This window comes from Oryzias melastigma, linkage group LG1 (assembly GCF_002922805.2).
Source record: "Oryzias melastigma strain HK-1 linkage group LG1, ASM292280v2, whole genome shotgun sequence".
Classification (NCBI taxonomy): domain Eukaryota; kingdom Metazoa; phylum Chordata; class Actinopteri; order Beloniformes; family Adrianichthyidae; genus Oryzias; species Oryzias melastigma.
In genome coordinates, this window is record NC_050512.1 from 8,030,695 (window position 1) to 8,047,371 (window position 16,677).

General features: G+C 40.0%; 1 protein-coding gene and 1 long non-coding RNA gene across 3 annotated transcripts; both read right to left on the bottom strand.

Annotated features, from left to right (window-relative positions):
- Positions 1 to 351: 351 nt before the first annotated feature.
- On the bottom strand, positions 352 to 2,210 carry LOC118599364. The gene is made up of 2 exons (XR_004948682.1): positions 876 to 2,210; positions 352 to 618 (listed from the first exon to the last, which is right to left on the bottom strand). It is a non-coding gene; the product is annotated as an uncharacterized LOC118599364 (long non-coding RNA).
- A 2,316-nt stretch (positions 2,211 to 4,526) lies between these two features.
- slc25a10 (solute carrier family 25 member 10) lies at positions 4,527 to 16,455 on the bottom strand. Of its 2 annotated transcripts, XM_024259855.2 has the most exons (11): positions 16,044 to 16,450; positions 10,965 to 11,084; positions 9,174 to 9,288; positions 9,043 to 9,091; positions 8,914 to 8,955; positions 8,804 to 8,847; positions 8,653 to 8,723; positions 6,432 to 6,524; positions 6,279 to 6,356; positions 6,139 to 6,195; positions 4,840 to 5,347 (listed from the first exon to the last, which is right to left on the bottom strand). In XM_024259855.2, the coding sequence occupies exons 1-11, from the start codon at positions 16,131 to 16,133 to the stop codon at positions 5,246 to 5,248; spliced, it is 861 nt and encodes a 286-aa protein (XP_024115623.1). In that variant the 5' UTR covers positions 16,134 to 16,450; the 3' UTR covers positions 4,840 to 5,245. The 2 variants fall into 2 exon arrangements, with proteins under 2 accessions (XP_024115622.1, XP_024115623.1); XM_024259854.2 differs by having other exon boundaries at positions 4,527 to 5,347; positions 6,279 to 6,524; positions 16,044 to 16,455.
- Between the last annotated feature and the right edge of the window lie 222 nt (positions 16,456 to 16,677).

A 16,677-nucleotide genomic window follows, 5' to 3' on the forward strand; every position in this document is an offset into this window, starting at 1 on the left:
TGAAAGCAGGTCTGCTGATCTCATGAAACGCATGAATTTATTGAAGTCTTTTTGAAGGTTTTTTTAATGCGTGGTCCTCTTTGACACCCAGAGACCAGACAGAGGTGATCAGCCTTAAAAGTCCTGCTCCTATTTATTTAACACATTTGTTTAATAATTTAATAGCAGATGCATTTATTTCAATTCGTCTCGTCTGGTCCTCCATATAAATGAAAAACATGTTTCTTACAATAGTGGATCTGATGTCTTTCCTAAAGACAGATTTTGACCCTGAACAACCAACTGGCAGCTGCGTGACTCACTGAGCTACATCCATCCAAACAGTCGTCAAAACCTGGTATCAGTAGTTGCTTTTTTTGTTATTTTTTGTGAGCATTAGTAACATAACGTAACTGCAGAATTGGATTGGTTGACTTGAAGATGCTTTATGCTCTTAGTAAAGCATGACCTCGATATCTCGTAATTCAAATCATTATAATGGAGTCAAACCTGACAAGAACCTGGAGAAAGTCACTTAACTGAGCTGCCCGGAACAAAGACACAAAGCGCTCACCTGCGTCTCTGGTCACAGGACATAAAGCCTCAAAGAACCAGATGAAGCTTCGCTCCGGGTTTTGTCTGATGAAAAAGTACAAGTCACATGTATGGAGATAAGGCTTGTGACACTCATAAAATATGCTACCAAATACAGTGATACGTGAATAAAACATTAAAGTTTGTTAAAAGTTATAGTTAATAAAATGCGTGTATTATAATGTTCACGCCAACGCCAGTGCTGCTGCAGAAAACTTCCTGTGCAACTGCGAGAGGAAGTCATAAAAACCACAACTACAAAGCTGACAGGCAGAGAGAAAAAGACAAAACTTTCCACCTACTTCAGTCTGGAGCCCATCCTGCCGGACTCTGACTGCTACCATGTGTCGGTCAGGAGCACAGGTGTTTGGGTGGGGATCAGCAGAACATCATAACCCAAACCAAAGCAGGTAGCAGGTGGCAGCTGCAGAGTCAGCACAGCAATGAGAAGGCACTTCCTGATTCATCTCAGTTATGACACAACTTCCTCGACCCCCCCACATGCAGTTCTCTTCATCACTTTAGGTGATTTCTGATCACGAGATTCAGATCTGACGCGTGGTCCTCATCTTCTGGTCGGACCTGTTCTCCACCCACTGAAATCTTGGACTCACTTTTGGTTCTGAAAACGTTTAACATTATAGTCATAATTTATAAAGAACCATGAAAAACAATGAAGATAAACAAGATCATCCTGATTGATTTGATTTGATTGTTGTAAGCATTCAAATATGATTGAATACATGATAAAATTACAAAACAGTTATATAAACCCATTTCAGATATCAATTAATACATTAAACTGAAAGTAAAAGAAAAATACTGTGTAATTACTTGGAAGATTTGTTTAGTACAAACCAGTCACACTCAGTACATTAAAAATAGTGGTTATCAATTAAAGTAAAGAAGAGTTTGATGTTTTCCCTCTTTTGACACATTTCAAGCTAATCCTGAACACTAAAAAAGTTGTAACAAAAGTGGTTCCAGCACTAAAATCTTGCGTTGTCTAATGATGTTTGGCAATTTCGGTTTCCAGCTAATAATTTTCATCCATCTTTTCTGCCACCAGGTCCTCTTGGAGTCCAAGGCCAGCATGCCTTCAAGGGGTGCACAAATTTAGAATCATATTCACTTTCAGTTTATTTATTTTAAAACTTTAAGAAAGGTAGCATATATTCAAATGTAGCTAGTCAATATTTTGTACAAATGGTAACATTATTATTATTATATTATAAAAAAAAACATTTTCTCTCTTCTTCTCAGTGCCCATTTGTTTTGGGTAAAGGGAGGCTGAACTCCTTAAAATGCCCCAACAAAAGTTCTTAAAGACCAAGTGTGATGAAAATGTTGTTTTTTTGGTGTTTTTTAACATTTTAAAATATCCTTGTGGTGATTTTTTTTAAAGAAGGAGAACGTATATGAAAAGACAGCTCTTAAAATAGCATTTCTGAATATTTCTTAATACAAGTCATTGTAAATGCTGTTTGAAAAAGATTGTATTGGTGTTGCAGAAAACACGCTGGGTGATTAAATTTAGGTACGTACTACTCAGACGACTGGAAAACCAAGTGGGTCTCGCTGGACCAGTACTAAACTGGTTCAGTTTGGGAAATAGGAAATATTTTGTGTCAATTTTTGACTTTACATCTGAGCCAACAGAAATTACATGTGGAGTGCCCCAAGGCTCCATCCTGGGACCACTTCTATTTAACATCTACATGCTCCCACTGGCCCAGGTTATAAAGAACAACAACATTAGTTACCATAGCTATGCAGATGACACACAGATATATATTAGACTGACACCAGGAGACCGAGGCCCTGTACAGGCTCTTGGTAAATGCATTGAGGACATTAATGACTGGATGTGTCACAACTTACTTCAATTAAACAAAAACAAAACTGAGGTTATTGTCTTTGGGGCTAAAGAAAAAAGGTTAGACGTCACTACAGAGCTTCAATCTATTCAACTAAAAACTACCAACCAGGCCAGAAACTTGGGTGTAGTGATAGACACAGACTTAAATTTTGATAAACACATTAAGGCAGTCACTAAATCAGCCTATTATCATCTCAAAAATATCTCAAGGATTAAAGATCTGATGTCTAAGCAGGACCTGGAGAAACTAGTGCATGCTTTCATCTTTAGTCGACTTGATTACTGTAACAGTGTTTTTACAGGACTACCAAAAAAATCCATCAGGAAACTGCAGCTTATTCAGAACTCTGCTGCTCGGGTTCTCACAAGGACCAAGAAAGTAGACCACATCAGTCCAGTTCTGAGGTCTTTACACTGGTTACCTGTCTGTCAGAGGATAGACTTTAAAGTTCTGTTACTGGTTTATAAAGCTTTGAATGGTTTAGCACCAAAATACATGACTGACCTCCTGACCCAGTATGTACCAGCCAGACCTCTCCGGTCATCAGGATCCGGTCTTTTATCAGTTCCTAGAGTCAGAACTAAACATGGAGAAGCTGCATTCAGCTTCTATGCTCCACAGATCTGGAACAGCAAACCTTAGAACAGCGGAAACTCTTTTTAAATCCAGGTTAAAGACCCAAGCGTTCGCAGCTGCATTTAATATATATTTAAAAGTTTACATCTGCACTATTTATCTATACTTGTTTTAAATTCAGTCTTTTTTTTGCTTTCTTTTAATGATCACACCTTTACTATTTCTCTGGTTTCTTTTAAAAATGTTTTATGTAAAAGACAGAATTATCTCTCAATATGAATTGTGCTATACAAATAAACTTGCCTTGCCTACGTCTTTGTTTTCCTCATCCGAGCTGGAATCTCGTTATAAACACTATCCCTGGATATCTCTAATATTGCTCGCCGTTGTTGTTGCATCGGAAATGTTTGGTTAGGAGTGTGTCCTGGAGGGAGAGAGCGTAAATAGAGAACTTTCAGCAACGGGGTGGGGAAGTGGGGGCGGGGTTGCTCCACACCAATGGTCCCACTCATAACTTGGGAAAATTTTGAATGAACTCCTGCCGTTGTACAGAAACAATGTTCTAGAAAATAACATGTTTTTAATAGTTAATTGACTGCTTTTAAAATAACTGAAAAGATAATCAGGAGGTGTTTAACATCTGAATGACCAAAAATGTCTGGAAAAAGAGGAAAATCTCGAGAGAAAGAAGTCAACATCCATTTATGAAATGCAGCATCAGTTTTTTTATCAGGTAATATGAACAGAGTAGTGTTGACACAGAACTCGGTTCTTCAGGGCCGATGGACTTTCAGAGATTAATAACTCACTTCTTAAGTGTTTTACAGTCAACATTAGTGTTCAAGAACATGTCTTTTTATATTAATCAGTTACTTATCAATACCACTTCCATAATAAACTGCTGTTTACTTCCTAGATTATTTTTTTATCAGATAATTATATTATAATCATTGTTATCACAATCAGTTTAAATAAAGATTGTCAGAATGACATAATGAGTTAAATTACACAGACAAAAATGTGATAAGATAAACTTAGCCTGATTTAGTGAAGCAACACAAGTTTATTTACATGAAGATTAACACAGTTATAAATCTGAGTTTATCTATCAGATTACAGATGAATTTAATTCTAAAAATTATCAAAGTTTTGTAAAAATGTTTGTTAAAAGATCATTAGATGCAGAGCAATAAAACTAAAAATTTCATCACATATAATCATCAGATTATAGTAACAATCCGACAAAAATTACAGTTTGAAAAAAATCTTGAGTTTTTTCTAAAACTCAATGCCCCTTTTTTTTTTCCCTTTTTTTTTTACCAACACCATCATGCTCGTTCACACAGCTGTCCTGAGAGGGAAGGAGGAGGTGTTGCAGAATGTTGCATGCATGTTTCCATCAGCTCACCTTCAGGAGGAGCTCAAGCTCTGGTGTCTTCATACTCAAGACAATAAAGTATGTCAATATGTCATTCACATCAAAGTAGAACAAACAAACTTGTTCAATTAGTAGTTTATTACAAAGATTACTCAACTTTAATCTCCAGTTTCTCTAAAATACAGTTATTACAAACATTCATAATACCTCACAGTATCAAACGATCGTTTAACGCTAGCTTAGAGTTCATCATTTTTAAATTCTATTTGGGAGAGACTCTGGTGATTGGTGGATTAGAGATTAGTGATGTACACAGTAAGGCAGCATGAACAGAGCAGGAAGACTGAAGCAGATGCTGGAAAATAATGCAGATCTGCAGAGTCCGAGGTCAGACTGCACCCAGAGACCAGCTCTGCATGATCAGGACGTTTATCTGGAACTGTTTCTGCAGAAGAACCAAGAAACCAGGACAGGAGTTTGGTCCTGTTCTCCTGTAGACTCGTCACACTGGAATGACAGAAGAAGCTGCAGGTTGAGGACTAGTTCAGTTCCAGTTCAGAACAAAACAGGTGTGGAAACATGAGGACAGGTTTGGTCAGAAAGGAAGTGGTTGTTAAAAAAGGAGAAGGACTGCAGCATGAACCTGAAACAATGAAGCTCCCGTACTCGTCTAAGTTTAAAGTGCTGCAAAAGGTCACAGTAGAGTTTTAAAGATTCCATTTTTCTGTTGTGACTGCAGCCGGACGGGAGGGACTCCTCAGGAATCGAGGTAGAAGATGAAGATCAATGCCCTCTTTCCTTCTCCCGTATGTTCTTTAAACGGCTGCATCAGCGTTGCTCAGGAGACGACGAGAATGCCAAAGTATTTCTTGAGTTGCTCAAGGAAAACGAAGGTGAGAACGGTGTGAGGAATCAAGCGGATCCCAGCGGGAACCAGACCCTGAAAGGAGATAAAGCAGCACATCAGCTGCTGAGGTCCAGCTTTAAAGACACCTGACAGAACTTTGGCTCAATCTCTGTAAAGTTCATCCATCCATCCATCCATGATTCTAACCATCCGTCCCACAACTCTTAATCCCTGTTCTTCTGTCCCGTCATCCATCTATCCATCCATCATCCATTCATTCATCCATCCATCCATCCATCCATTTTGGCATCCTGCTACACATCCATCCATCCTCCCACTACTCTTCTATCCCTGTTCTTCTGTCCTGTCAGCCATCTATCCATCCTGCCATCATCCATTCATCCATCCATCCATCCAACCACCCACCCATTTTGGCATCCTGCTACACATCCATCCATCCATTCATCCCACTACTCTTCTATCCCCTGTCATTCTGTCCTGTCATCTATCCATTCCTACATCCATCCATTCACTATTTTCCCATCCAACTTTAAATACATCTGACAGAACTTTTGCTCAATCTGTGTAAAGTTCATCCATCCATCCATCCATCTTCCCGTCTTGCTGCTGATCAATCCATCCGTTTTGTCATCTTGCCTGTTACCCATCCAATCTATCAATCAATTTTGGAATTCTGCGACCCATTCATCCATTTTTCCATCCCTTTTCCCATCTTGCTACCTATCCATCCATCCATCCATCCATCCATCCATCCATCTACTCTTCTATCCCCGTTCTTCTGTCCTGTCATCTATCCATTCCTACATTCATTCATTCACTCGTCCATCCATCCATTCACTATTTTCACTCGTTCCTGGTTCTACCTTGTAGAAGGCCAGAGGACCAAGCCTGGCCGTCTCCTTAAGGCAGTGTAGAACGCCCTGCAAAGAGATGTAGTGTGAGACCAGATCTCAGCCCAAGAACCACCGTCCCAGTCACAAAGGTCTCCTCCTGTACTCCTTACAGTGTACTCCCCTTTGGAGTTCATCAGCCTCGTCTTCAGCACATCCAGGGGTTGACACAGGAAGGTGGCACAGCCGCCCTGCAGAGAAGAAGTGTCCATCTGAAGTTCTGCAGGCTTGAATCTCTCATAACGGCAAAGAAAGTTCCAACTCACAGCAATGAAGCTGGACAAGAAGTGTGTCAGGATGTTGTCTCCCATCATTCCTGTTCCCAACACCAGCTGCTTGGCCTGGTCGTAACACGCCAGCTGTGAGGACCAGAGTGTATTAATAGCTGCAACTTTTAGGAACAGCGTATCCAAAAGCTGGAGCATGTTCAGTAAAATCAGAGGTAGCTGGGTTGCCAGTTGAGGGTTTGACCTGATTTGATCAGATTGACCAAATTTTACCAGAGCAGCCAAGATTTGACTTACTTATCTAAACACAGACCAGAACCAAAACACAGGACCAGATTCAGGGACGGAACTCTAAATCAATTGTCCTTGAACTGGCCCATTCAGTGAGTTTGAATAAAATCTAATGAATAAAAAATGTTGTTTTGGTTATTCAGGATTAATGTAACCCATCAGCTTTTTTTCAAAAGATCCTCATAAACTGTTGTTTTAAATTGAAGCAGAGTACCATATTTTCTGCAAACTTAAAAGCCTCCATTTTTTTTAAAGAAACACTTTACAAAACCTAGAGTTGATGTGTCTTGAGAGGTACTCTGCTCTGTCAAAATGTCCGACTGTTTTTTTATTTTTTTAAATGAGTTACAAAAAGGTTGGGTGTTCTTGTGAACAGTAGCACACCTAATGTGTAGCAGTGTCAGACTGTGTCTTTATTTGTGTTACTAACAAGCATGGGAGTTAACGTAGTCACAAAATCTTTTTTTTTTAGCTATATCAGCTTTTTTTTTTACATGCTAAAGATAAGGTTGTGAGTTAAAAGGTATTGTAAATAAGCTGACATGGCTAACGCTTCTAATGCGGCTAACACTTCTAACCCGACTAACCCATCTAACGCTAATGACACGACCAAAGCTTATAAGGCGGCGAACACTTCTAAAGCAGCTAAAGCTTCTGGTGCGGCTAAAGCTTCTAACACGGCTAACGCTTCAGATGCTTCTAACTAAGGTGACGCTTCTATTGTGGCTACTGCTTCTAACGTAGCTAATGCTTTTAACTAAGTTAATGCTTCTAACCAGACTAACGCTTCTAATGCAGCTAACACTTATAATGCGGCTGACGCTTCTAATGTGGCTAATGCTTTTAACGCGGCTAACGCAGCTAACCCTTCTATCGCGGCTATCGCTTCTAACATGACTATAGCTATTATTGCGGCTAACGCTTCCTACGCTGTAAAACCATCATGCTTCTAATGTGACTAACCCTTCTATCACAAAAATCATTCCTAACACGGCTAATGCTTGAAACGCGACTAACCCTTCTAAAGCAGCTAGTGCTTCTATCACGGCTAACGCTTCTAACGTGGTTAACCCTTTTATTGCGGCTATTATTTCTAATGCGGCTATCACTTCTAATGTGGCAAACACTCCTAACGTAGCCAACGCTGCTAACGTTGCTAATGCTTCTAACGTAGCCAACGCTACCAATGTTGCTAATGGTTCAAATATTGCAAACGCTTCTAACGTTGCTAACACTTCTAGAGTGTAGCAAGTTACAAACACATTCTAGTTATTATAATCGCCATCAAGTCTGACTGACTGACTAAACAACACTGAAGATGTTGTTTTATTGTTTTGATACCGATAATCATGTCTTTAGGAATTACTTGCGTTATTAAAATAATGAGCAAATGCCGTTTTAAATGTATTAAAAGTATTAAATGTCTGAAACAATAATTTACAGTAAAACATTTAACTGATTAAAGTGTTAACTTGATTTAAACTTTTTATGAATCACTAATTAATACAATTTAAAGAACATGTTTTTAATGTTTATTTTAAAATTAACAAACAAGTAAAAATGTAAATAATTAAAATGTCTGTAAAGTAAATTATGTGAGGACATACACAAAAGTATGTTAAACACAATATTTAAGGATTTTACTGTTATTTTGAAGCAGGATCATTTTTCATAAGATGATTCTGCTTTCAGCCGATCATGTACCGTTTCTGTGCAACAGTGTTTGCTTCATTTATTGCACTGAGAAAAACGAGTAAAATCTGCATCAGTTTGACTTCACTCTATAGTTCAGTGGATTTTCCTACAGCAGAGGGCGACTCTGACACAGCCACATCCTGTCTGCTCCAAACCGACCACATTGCTGTACTGTGAAACAGAACACCTGACAGATGAGTCTACTCCCCGTTTACATTGTTTTCTGATGAAAGTCCGTCTGCTGTTTAAAGAGCAAACACACAGAGATACTTGCCTGTCCCACAGTCACCATAGCCCCCCTGCTGGAGGCCATGGAGGCCCCAGAGAATAGCTTTCTGATGCCCTCTGGAGGAAAGTTCACAGATTACATCTCAGATGTGGTCACACAAAGCAAAGCTGGAAACCTGGGGAGGGGTCATCCTCACCCTCCCTGAAGACCCTGTAGAGGCCATCCAGAGCATGCTTGTAGCTGCAAGAACAAATCAGTTTAGATCTGGAAGAATGATAAGCAGAATTTTGCAATGGTAATACTTACTTCCTCCTGTGCTCCAGTGGGAGTTTCATGTCATTCTGCATTCTAGGAGCAAACATGAATCAGAATGGAAGATTAAAAAAAAATAATAAAAAAACACAGGAGACAAGAAGCGACGTCAGTGCACGTTACCTCACATTGACCATGTCTGCTGGGGTGCCAATGAACCCCCCCGTGAACCCTGCGGGAACAAAACCCTTTCAGTGGAACGCTCCTGCATTCGTTCACTCACTGGTGCACAAAGAAAAGGGAAGAGCGTTCACCTCCGAAAGCTCCCAGCAGGACCTTCTGGTAGAAGGGCATGGGCCCTTGGCTCTTTGCACCCATCAGGTCCCTCACAGACTCATAGATGGCGAACCGGGTGAGCGAGTAGGACATCTGGAAGGAGGAGTTAGTTCAATGTCATGAAAGGGAGAGCCATCGAATACCTCCCCCACCACCTTCTGTTAAAAGACCTTCTCTTTAAAAAAAAAAAAAACAACCCAAAAGTCTTTCATTTTCTAATTTTATTCCAGAGAGTTTTTAATCGATCGTAATTAGTAAGGCTGAACCAACATGAACTCTAACCCCAGGCTCACACTGCATACGGTCCAGCACCGGAGCGGTCTAGCTACGACAGATGACTCACGTCGGCTAGGGAAGGCTGCGGTCCTGCTGCCTCCTGCAGGCTCTGCTGCCGACCTCGCAGACCTCCAAACTCACTTAGGTTCATGTGATAACTAGGGCTGGGTTGATAAAGTTGATTAATCTAATTAAATCGATTTAAGTTTAACAGATCAATAATCAATTCATAAAAATATAAATCGATTTAGCACATAAAGCTAAAGTCCCCTAGCTTGATGCTAATGCTTAATGGGATTTCCCGTAGGACGGCTAATGCTAACACTCAGTTGACCTAAACATACAAATGAGCATCTTTATAAACTCATTGGTGTGAATTTTCTAAACTCTTTTAAGGAAATATTTTTAAAGTAACTATTTGTGGTCTAGAACACAGTTTTTTGCACATACTTTCTGCTTCTTCTGGAATAAGGTGTAATCCTATAATGTGATCGCCACCTAGTGGCCAAACTGAAACGCCCTCCAGGAGAAGCAGAACAATGTTTATAATGTTAATGATCTGAACATTTTTGTTAGATCTTCTCCTTTTAAGAATCCAAGTAACTCTGTATGCTGTTAATCTCTTTATTTCACCAATACATTTTACAGTATGTGAATATGTGAACTGTATCAGATTAATATAAATATCTTCAAAACACAGTAGATTATTAATGTATTTCTAAACAAATGTGTCTAAATGTGTAAACTGAAAATTGAATTGAATTAAAGAATTGAAAAAAATCGGGATCCAATCGATCCAGGCTTTTGAGAATCAAATCAAATCATGTCTGGAAATTGTAATCAATATTCTTAGTGATAACCCACTATTTATAAAGGAAGTAGCAGCAATCAAAACTTCATATTTGGCTGTAATTTTGGATTATATTTACAACACTTCTTTTTCTGCGTGACTCTTCTTCATATAGTTGGTATGCATGAAACCTTTTTTTAATACTTTTGTCTTATACAGGGTTAAAGGGTACATATTTGACTGTGTTACACGTATTGTGTGACAGGTAGGGTAGACTGGGGTTGGTTGTCACACTGTCATAATGTTTACAACAGCGAATACAGCAGAAAATAGGTTTTATTTTGGAACATGTACTGGATGCACTTTACATTCGATTGCATAATTTCCAGTTTAAGGTCGTTAATAGCCCCAACTACACAAAAAATTGCTCAGAGTCGGCTCCAGCTGACGGCAAAAAACTGAAGAGCTGGAGAAGTCAGACCGGACTGGATGCAGTGTGAGTGCCTCTCGCACTTTTCAAGTTATGAAAGACTCTGGCGTCTGCACCAGAGCTGGAACAGATGCAGCGTGAGCACAGAGTAATGACATTTCTCCATTATCTCCTACCTGTCCCGACCCCCACCACCAAATGTGGCACAGAATGGATATCAGTCCAGCGCTCTCCTTACAGAAACATTGAACGTATAAAGGCACTGACACACACCTGCCTGCAGAGGGAGGCCGAGAGGCCACTGTAAAGAGCCAGCACACCATCGTTCTTCACCACATGAATGGCCATCCCCATCATCCTCTTCTTCACCTCCTGCTGCGTCTGCAGGTGAACCTGGGGAAACAGAGTCCAGTCCTAATTCTCCTAAAAAATGAGGAATGTCTACTGATGCCCGTCTGATCTTTCAACCCTTTAACTTCAAACTAAGCATTTTACGTTTAGGTAGTGTCGGTCTCTAGTCCTGACTAAATGCAGAGAGTAACGTCAGGAAGGGAATCTGATGTAAAAAAAATAAACCATGTGAATTGCAAACAGAACTTTCATATCGCCCACCAGTGCTGGTGACCTACAGAGTGCCGGTAAAGACTGGACCACTGTTGATGGAAGAAGGAGGAAGGCATGTCCATAAGCAGAGAGATAAAGGGAAAGACAGGAGTTAAGGACTTGGAAGAGCATTATTGAAGGGAGTTTGATGCGAGAACTAGAGTTGACTAATATGATGGGAATTAAAAAGGTGGCAATTTTGTGTGTTCAAGAGACCAGATGGAAGGGGAGCAAGGCTTATAGATAAGGAGAGTGTTCAACCTGATCAACTCTACAGTTTTTCTCAGTCGTTTTGGTGCAATTCTCACAACAGTATTAAAGGTTGCACTAATGCTAAGAAGTTTCTCAAAACAATTAGTGCAAAACATGGTAGATGCAATACACGGTATGATGCAATACATGGCTCACAATATTGATAATATCACAATACTAAAATAATTGGTTAAAAAAAATCTCTAACAACTCACAATATATAATGTAGAAGAATATATATTTTTTTAGGGAAGTATATTTCCATTTATTTTTTAGCTTGAATACAATCATAATAAAAAAAATTGTGTCTTATTTTGTGCAATAAATAGTAGACACATTTGTACAACATTGCTGAAATCAGTAATACTATGTCTTTGACAAGAATTGACCCCAATTGAATTGGAATTATCTGTAAGATTCAGTGTTAACAATAGTAAACATGAACATTGCCAATACTTAGTGCAAAATTGTTGTAAGCAACAGAACAAAAACTAAATAATTCAAGTACCAGATACATTGGTTAATGCGATAAAGTTCATAGTGTCTGTATTATTCATAACTGTTCTAATTATTTTGTTATCAGACACACGGTTGTTTCATACCTGACATGTTTCGGCGGAGAGCTTCCGTCTTCATCAGAGTTGTCACCAGGTGGTGGAGTGTGACATGTATAAAACAGCTGATTGTTGCAGAGGCGGAGTCACCTGTCAAAGTCTGACAGGTGACTCCGCCCCCTGCTGTCCAGTCCGCTGCTGGAGGATGTTGCTCCAAGTATGGGAGGGCAGAAAGGCCCCCTCATTTCTGTTCATGGCGGTCTGGGCTCACTTTCTAATCTCCACTGCCTCCATGATCCATCTTTGATGTCTGTTTTCTTTAGTGCGGATGACTTTTGCCTTTTCCCAGTCCATGATGTGGTTTTCTTGTTTACAGTGGTCTGTTATTGCAGATTTCATGTTTTCCTGCGATGCCTGTTGTTGTGCCATTCTTGTCAGTCTTTTTTCTGTTTCCTTTCGCATTCCTTCCAGTGTTCCGTTTTTCTTGTGATAAATTTTCGTCCCGTTTCTCCAATATATGTTTTGTTGCATGAATGACATGGTATTTTTGTAGATGACATTGCACTTGTTGTTTTGCTCGATCTTGTCTTTAGGGTGTACCAGGAGTTGTGAGTTTTTTGTACGATTTTACCGGGGTGCTGATGTGGTTCCTTATATCTTCTCTGCTCCACCGGTCTTTGTACCTTTTTTATTGCCCAGCGTGGGTAATGACACCTGATCAAGATGTTTTGTATGCGTTTTTCCTCTTCCGTTTTGTCCTCCTCATCTGTTACCAGTTGTGCACAGTCATATAAGGTTCTTATTACCGATATTTTATGTGCCGTGGGGTGTTCTGATGTCCGTAACAAATATTGGTCTGTGTGTGTAGGTTTTCTGTATATTTTTATCTTTATTTTGTTGTTTGTTGCATGAGTGATGTTTATATCCAAAAAGTTGATTGAATTGTCTTTTTCGTCTTCATGTGTCATCCATAGTATTGAGGTAATCCATGATCTCCTGTGTCTGTCCATTTTTTACTGTTTCCAAGATGTCCTCCACGTAGTGTTTCCAGAGGGTTGGTCTGCAATGCTCTGGTGAGGATGTTATTGCCCTTCTCTCTAGATTTTCCATAAAATATTGCACATGATGGCTGACAATGGGTCCTCCATAGCAAAGCCTTCCTTTTGCCTGTAAATTGTGTTACGGAATGGAAAGTAAGTGGAAGTGGGGATCAGATGGAGTAGTCGTGAAATGTCCTCTGCTGTGAGCTTTGTGCGTTTTTTCAGGGAATTGTCTGCTGTCAGCTGTTCATGAACTATTTGTAGTGTGGTTTTTACTTGAGTCTTAGTAAATAGTTATATTACGTTGTGTAAAATGAATGTTTAATTTGTTTCAATCTTTATATTTTTAAGTTCGTTTGCCAATTGTTTTGCATTTTCACAATGTAATCTGTATTTCCTTGGAGGGGTTTCAGTATACTGGCGATGAATTTAGAAAGATTGTAGGTTACTGAGCCAATGCTGTCTACAAAGGGTCTTAGTTGGGTCCCAGCCACCTGTCAGACTTTGACAGGTGACTCCCCCCTTAGCAACAATCAGCTGTTTTATACATGTCACACTCCACCACCTGGTGGCTCTGATGAAGACAGAAGGTCCCCGTTGAAACATGTCAGGTATGAAGCAACCGTGTGTCTGATAATAAAATAATCAGAACAGACAGACACATAGGTGCCCGCAACAACCAGCCTTGCCCCCTGTCTACTTCTGAAGGAACATCTGACCAAAGGAGTACACAATTTTACATCCTTTTCAAATGAAATAAAAGATTGATACTTGGTGAGAACCCATCGAGAATCAATCCCAGGACAAAATATCGTGATATATCGCAATATTAATATTTTGGCACACCCCTAGTAGATAACCTGTTAAAAATTTGTCACTTTTTCAAAATAGAGACACAATAAAAAAACGTTTTTTAAACAAAATGTACAAAATGTTTGACAACCAGGACATGCACTGAATTTCAGGGGTGCAGGGGCTCTATGTCAGAAAAGGCAGCAGAAACACATAATGTTTTTGTTCTTAAAACAATATGGAAATTAAGTAAAAATGTAAAATCAAGTACGAATAGAAAACTACTTGGCTATTTGACTTGTATAGGTCATTTTTTTGTACTGACACTTTTTTCTTGTATCTTTAACAGAATTTATCTGTTATTACCAATAACATTTAAAAAAAAAGCACAAAGGCATTTTTTAATATGGGGTTCAACCCCCTGATCCAACACCTTAAGGAAGGCCAACCCCCCCTTTTTTTTATGACTGACCGATGGATTTGAACTTACAACCTTCCAGTCTCAAGGCGGAGACTCTAGCACCGGGATAGGCAACTCCAGGCCTCGAGGACTGCATTCCTGCATGTTTTCTAACAAACCCTCCTCTGCCATGTTCCAATTGGCTGGACACAACTGAACCAGGTAATCAGTCATGAGTAGGGATTGGATATCTGGAAATCATGCAGACACTGGTCCTCGAGGCCTGGAGTTGCTATGCCTGCTCTAGAACTTAAGGCCACTAAGCTGGTCACTGTGGTGCAGAGGTATAGCGGGCAACCTCTGATAGGTAGATCAGAGGTTCAGTTCCCGCCCTAGTGTCCAATGTGTCGAAGTGTATGGCTGAAACTAGTATCCGAGTGCTCGGACACTCGTGATTTTCTCCTGAAAATTCAAGTATGAATATTCACACCGTTCAAGAGCGCAGATTCGTGATCTCTATAAATATAGTGGATTGTAGTAAAATATTATCTGCGGACGATGTATTTTTTGCTCTGAAATACAGAATAATGTTGGATTTTAAATTTATGAACTAAAACAAAACCTGAAAAGCGGCACTACTGTCACTGGAAGTATAAAAAATCTTTGTGTCGGAGAAGCTTCTGGTTTTCAAAGTACAACAGAGGGCTTTTTTTCTGTTCTAAAACTGAGACTGAAGTTCAGCTCACTGACATACCTTCTGGAAAAAATCAATTAGCTTTAACACTGGAGATTTAGCTCCAGTGTTTACATTCTTTTGGGTTATGGTAACTCTTCAACAGTTGAAGCAATTAATGTAATTCCAGCGGATTCTGGAGCAGAGAGACGCACCCTCGAACTGATATGTAGCTCTGCATAGCAGTGAAGTGAAGGTGTAATCGAAGAGAATCAGCTGATTCTACCACAGAAAAAAACGACTTTTTTCATACGGACTCTGCGCCAATATGTAATGCAAATTTGAATTTCAGCTAATAATTAAGTAACGAGATTGATTTTTTTGCTAATGTGTCTTCTAGTAAAGGTAAAAGATAAAGATACGGCTCCTTCTAGATTTTGATCAGTAGAAAATGAGACTAAATGGCTCTTTTACTGTTAAAGTTTGCTGACCCCTGGGCTAGACACTGAACCCCACATTTCTTCTGATGGTTATAGGTTGGCACTAGTATTTAGCAAACAGCGTGTGAATGGGAGAGTGACTAAAGCACTATACAAGTATACACTTGTAATTTTAAAGTTAGTCTGCTACTGATGTCGATGTTACTCATCTTAAGACATTCAAATAATGGATTACAGTACTCAAAAACTATAGTGGTAGTACTCTATAAATTACTATGTAGTACAATGAAGAATTCCTGATCCAGTCATTTGAGTACTCATGTTATTTCTATAATGAATTTAACAGTGAAGATTTTCCAATGTCAATTGTATGTTATTATTTTGTATTATTAGTCAGATGATCACATTCATGATATAATCTGTCTTGTAGCTCCACAGACGAAACAAATGAGTGTTCCCGTTATCATGCATTTCAGTGTCGCTGATTTCACATGGCTGAATCAGCCCCGCGTCTTTTCCCACGGCCTGCAGCTGCAGCGTGGACTGACACGACGGCGCGCGGCGCAGGCTCCAGCCGCGAGGAGGATCCGGGTCTCACCTTGAGCAGGTCCAGAGGATGAGTGCAGCACGCGGCTCCACAGGACGCCAGCCCGCCGAAGTACCAGCGGGAGACCCGCTTCTCCGTCATGATGCTCGGCTCTAACAACCCTAAGAGGGAAGGGAGGGCAGACAGGGAAACCGAGCTCCACCGGCTCCACTGGCACGCGCCGGCTGCGGCAGGGCACGATTCGAAGCAGGAAATCGCCGGAGCCAATCGTCACCGAGCACTGGGAGCTCGCTTCCATGGGGTAGGGGTGGTCTGAAGGTCGGACGAGGGAGGGAGGGGGGCAGAGAACAAACCTCATTCGATCCACGGTCAGTCGGTCTTTAAAGAAACACGAAAAACTGCCGGATCTTCCAGGCGACCCCGATGTCCGTGTCTCTTTAAGACACAGGCTCCGCCCCCGGAAGGGATTTTGTCTGAAGATGTAGAAATTCTAGTAAAAGACTGCGCATGCGCGACCAAAGAGCAACAACTTTATAAATCAGTTCTTTCTTTTTTAAAAATTATTTTTTAAATACTTAAAACTTACATTTAATGTTATTAGTTAAAAAAAAATCCTGGTGGACAGCCACCCTTGATACAAGCAGACAAAACTAGAATGATTTTGAACAGAGACAACAAAAATAAA

Coding starts and splice junctions, on each gene's coding strand:
- slc25a10 (XM_024259854.2), bottom strand. CDS start 16,133: ATGACGGAGAAGCGGGTCTCCCGCTGGTACTTCGGCGGGCTGGCGTCC. Junction 8,848..8,913: donor CCACTGGAGCACAGGAGGAA/GTAAGTATTACC, acceptor TTGTTCTTGCAG/CTACAAGCATGCTCTGGATG. Junction 6,196..6,278: donor ACTCCAAAGGGGAGTACACT/GTAAGGAGTACA, acceptor ATCTCTTTGCAG/GGCGTTCTACACTGCCTTAA.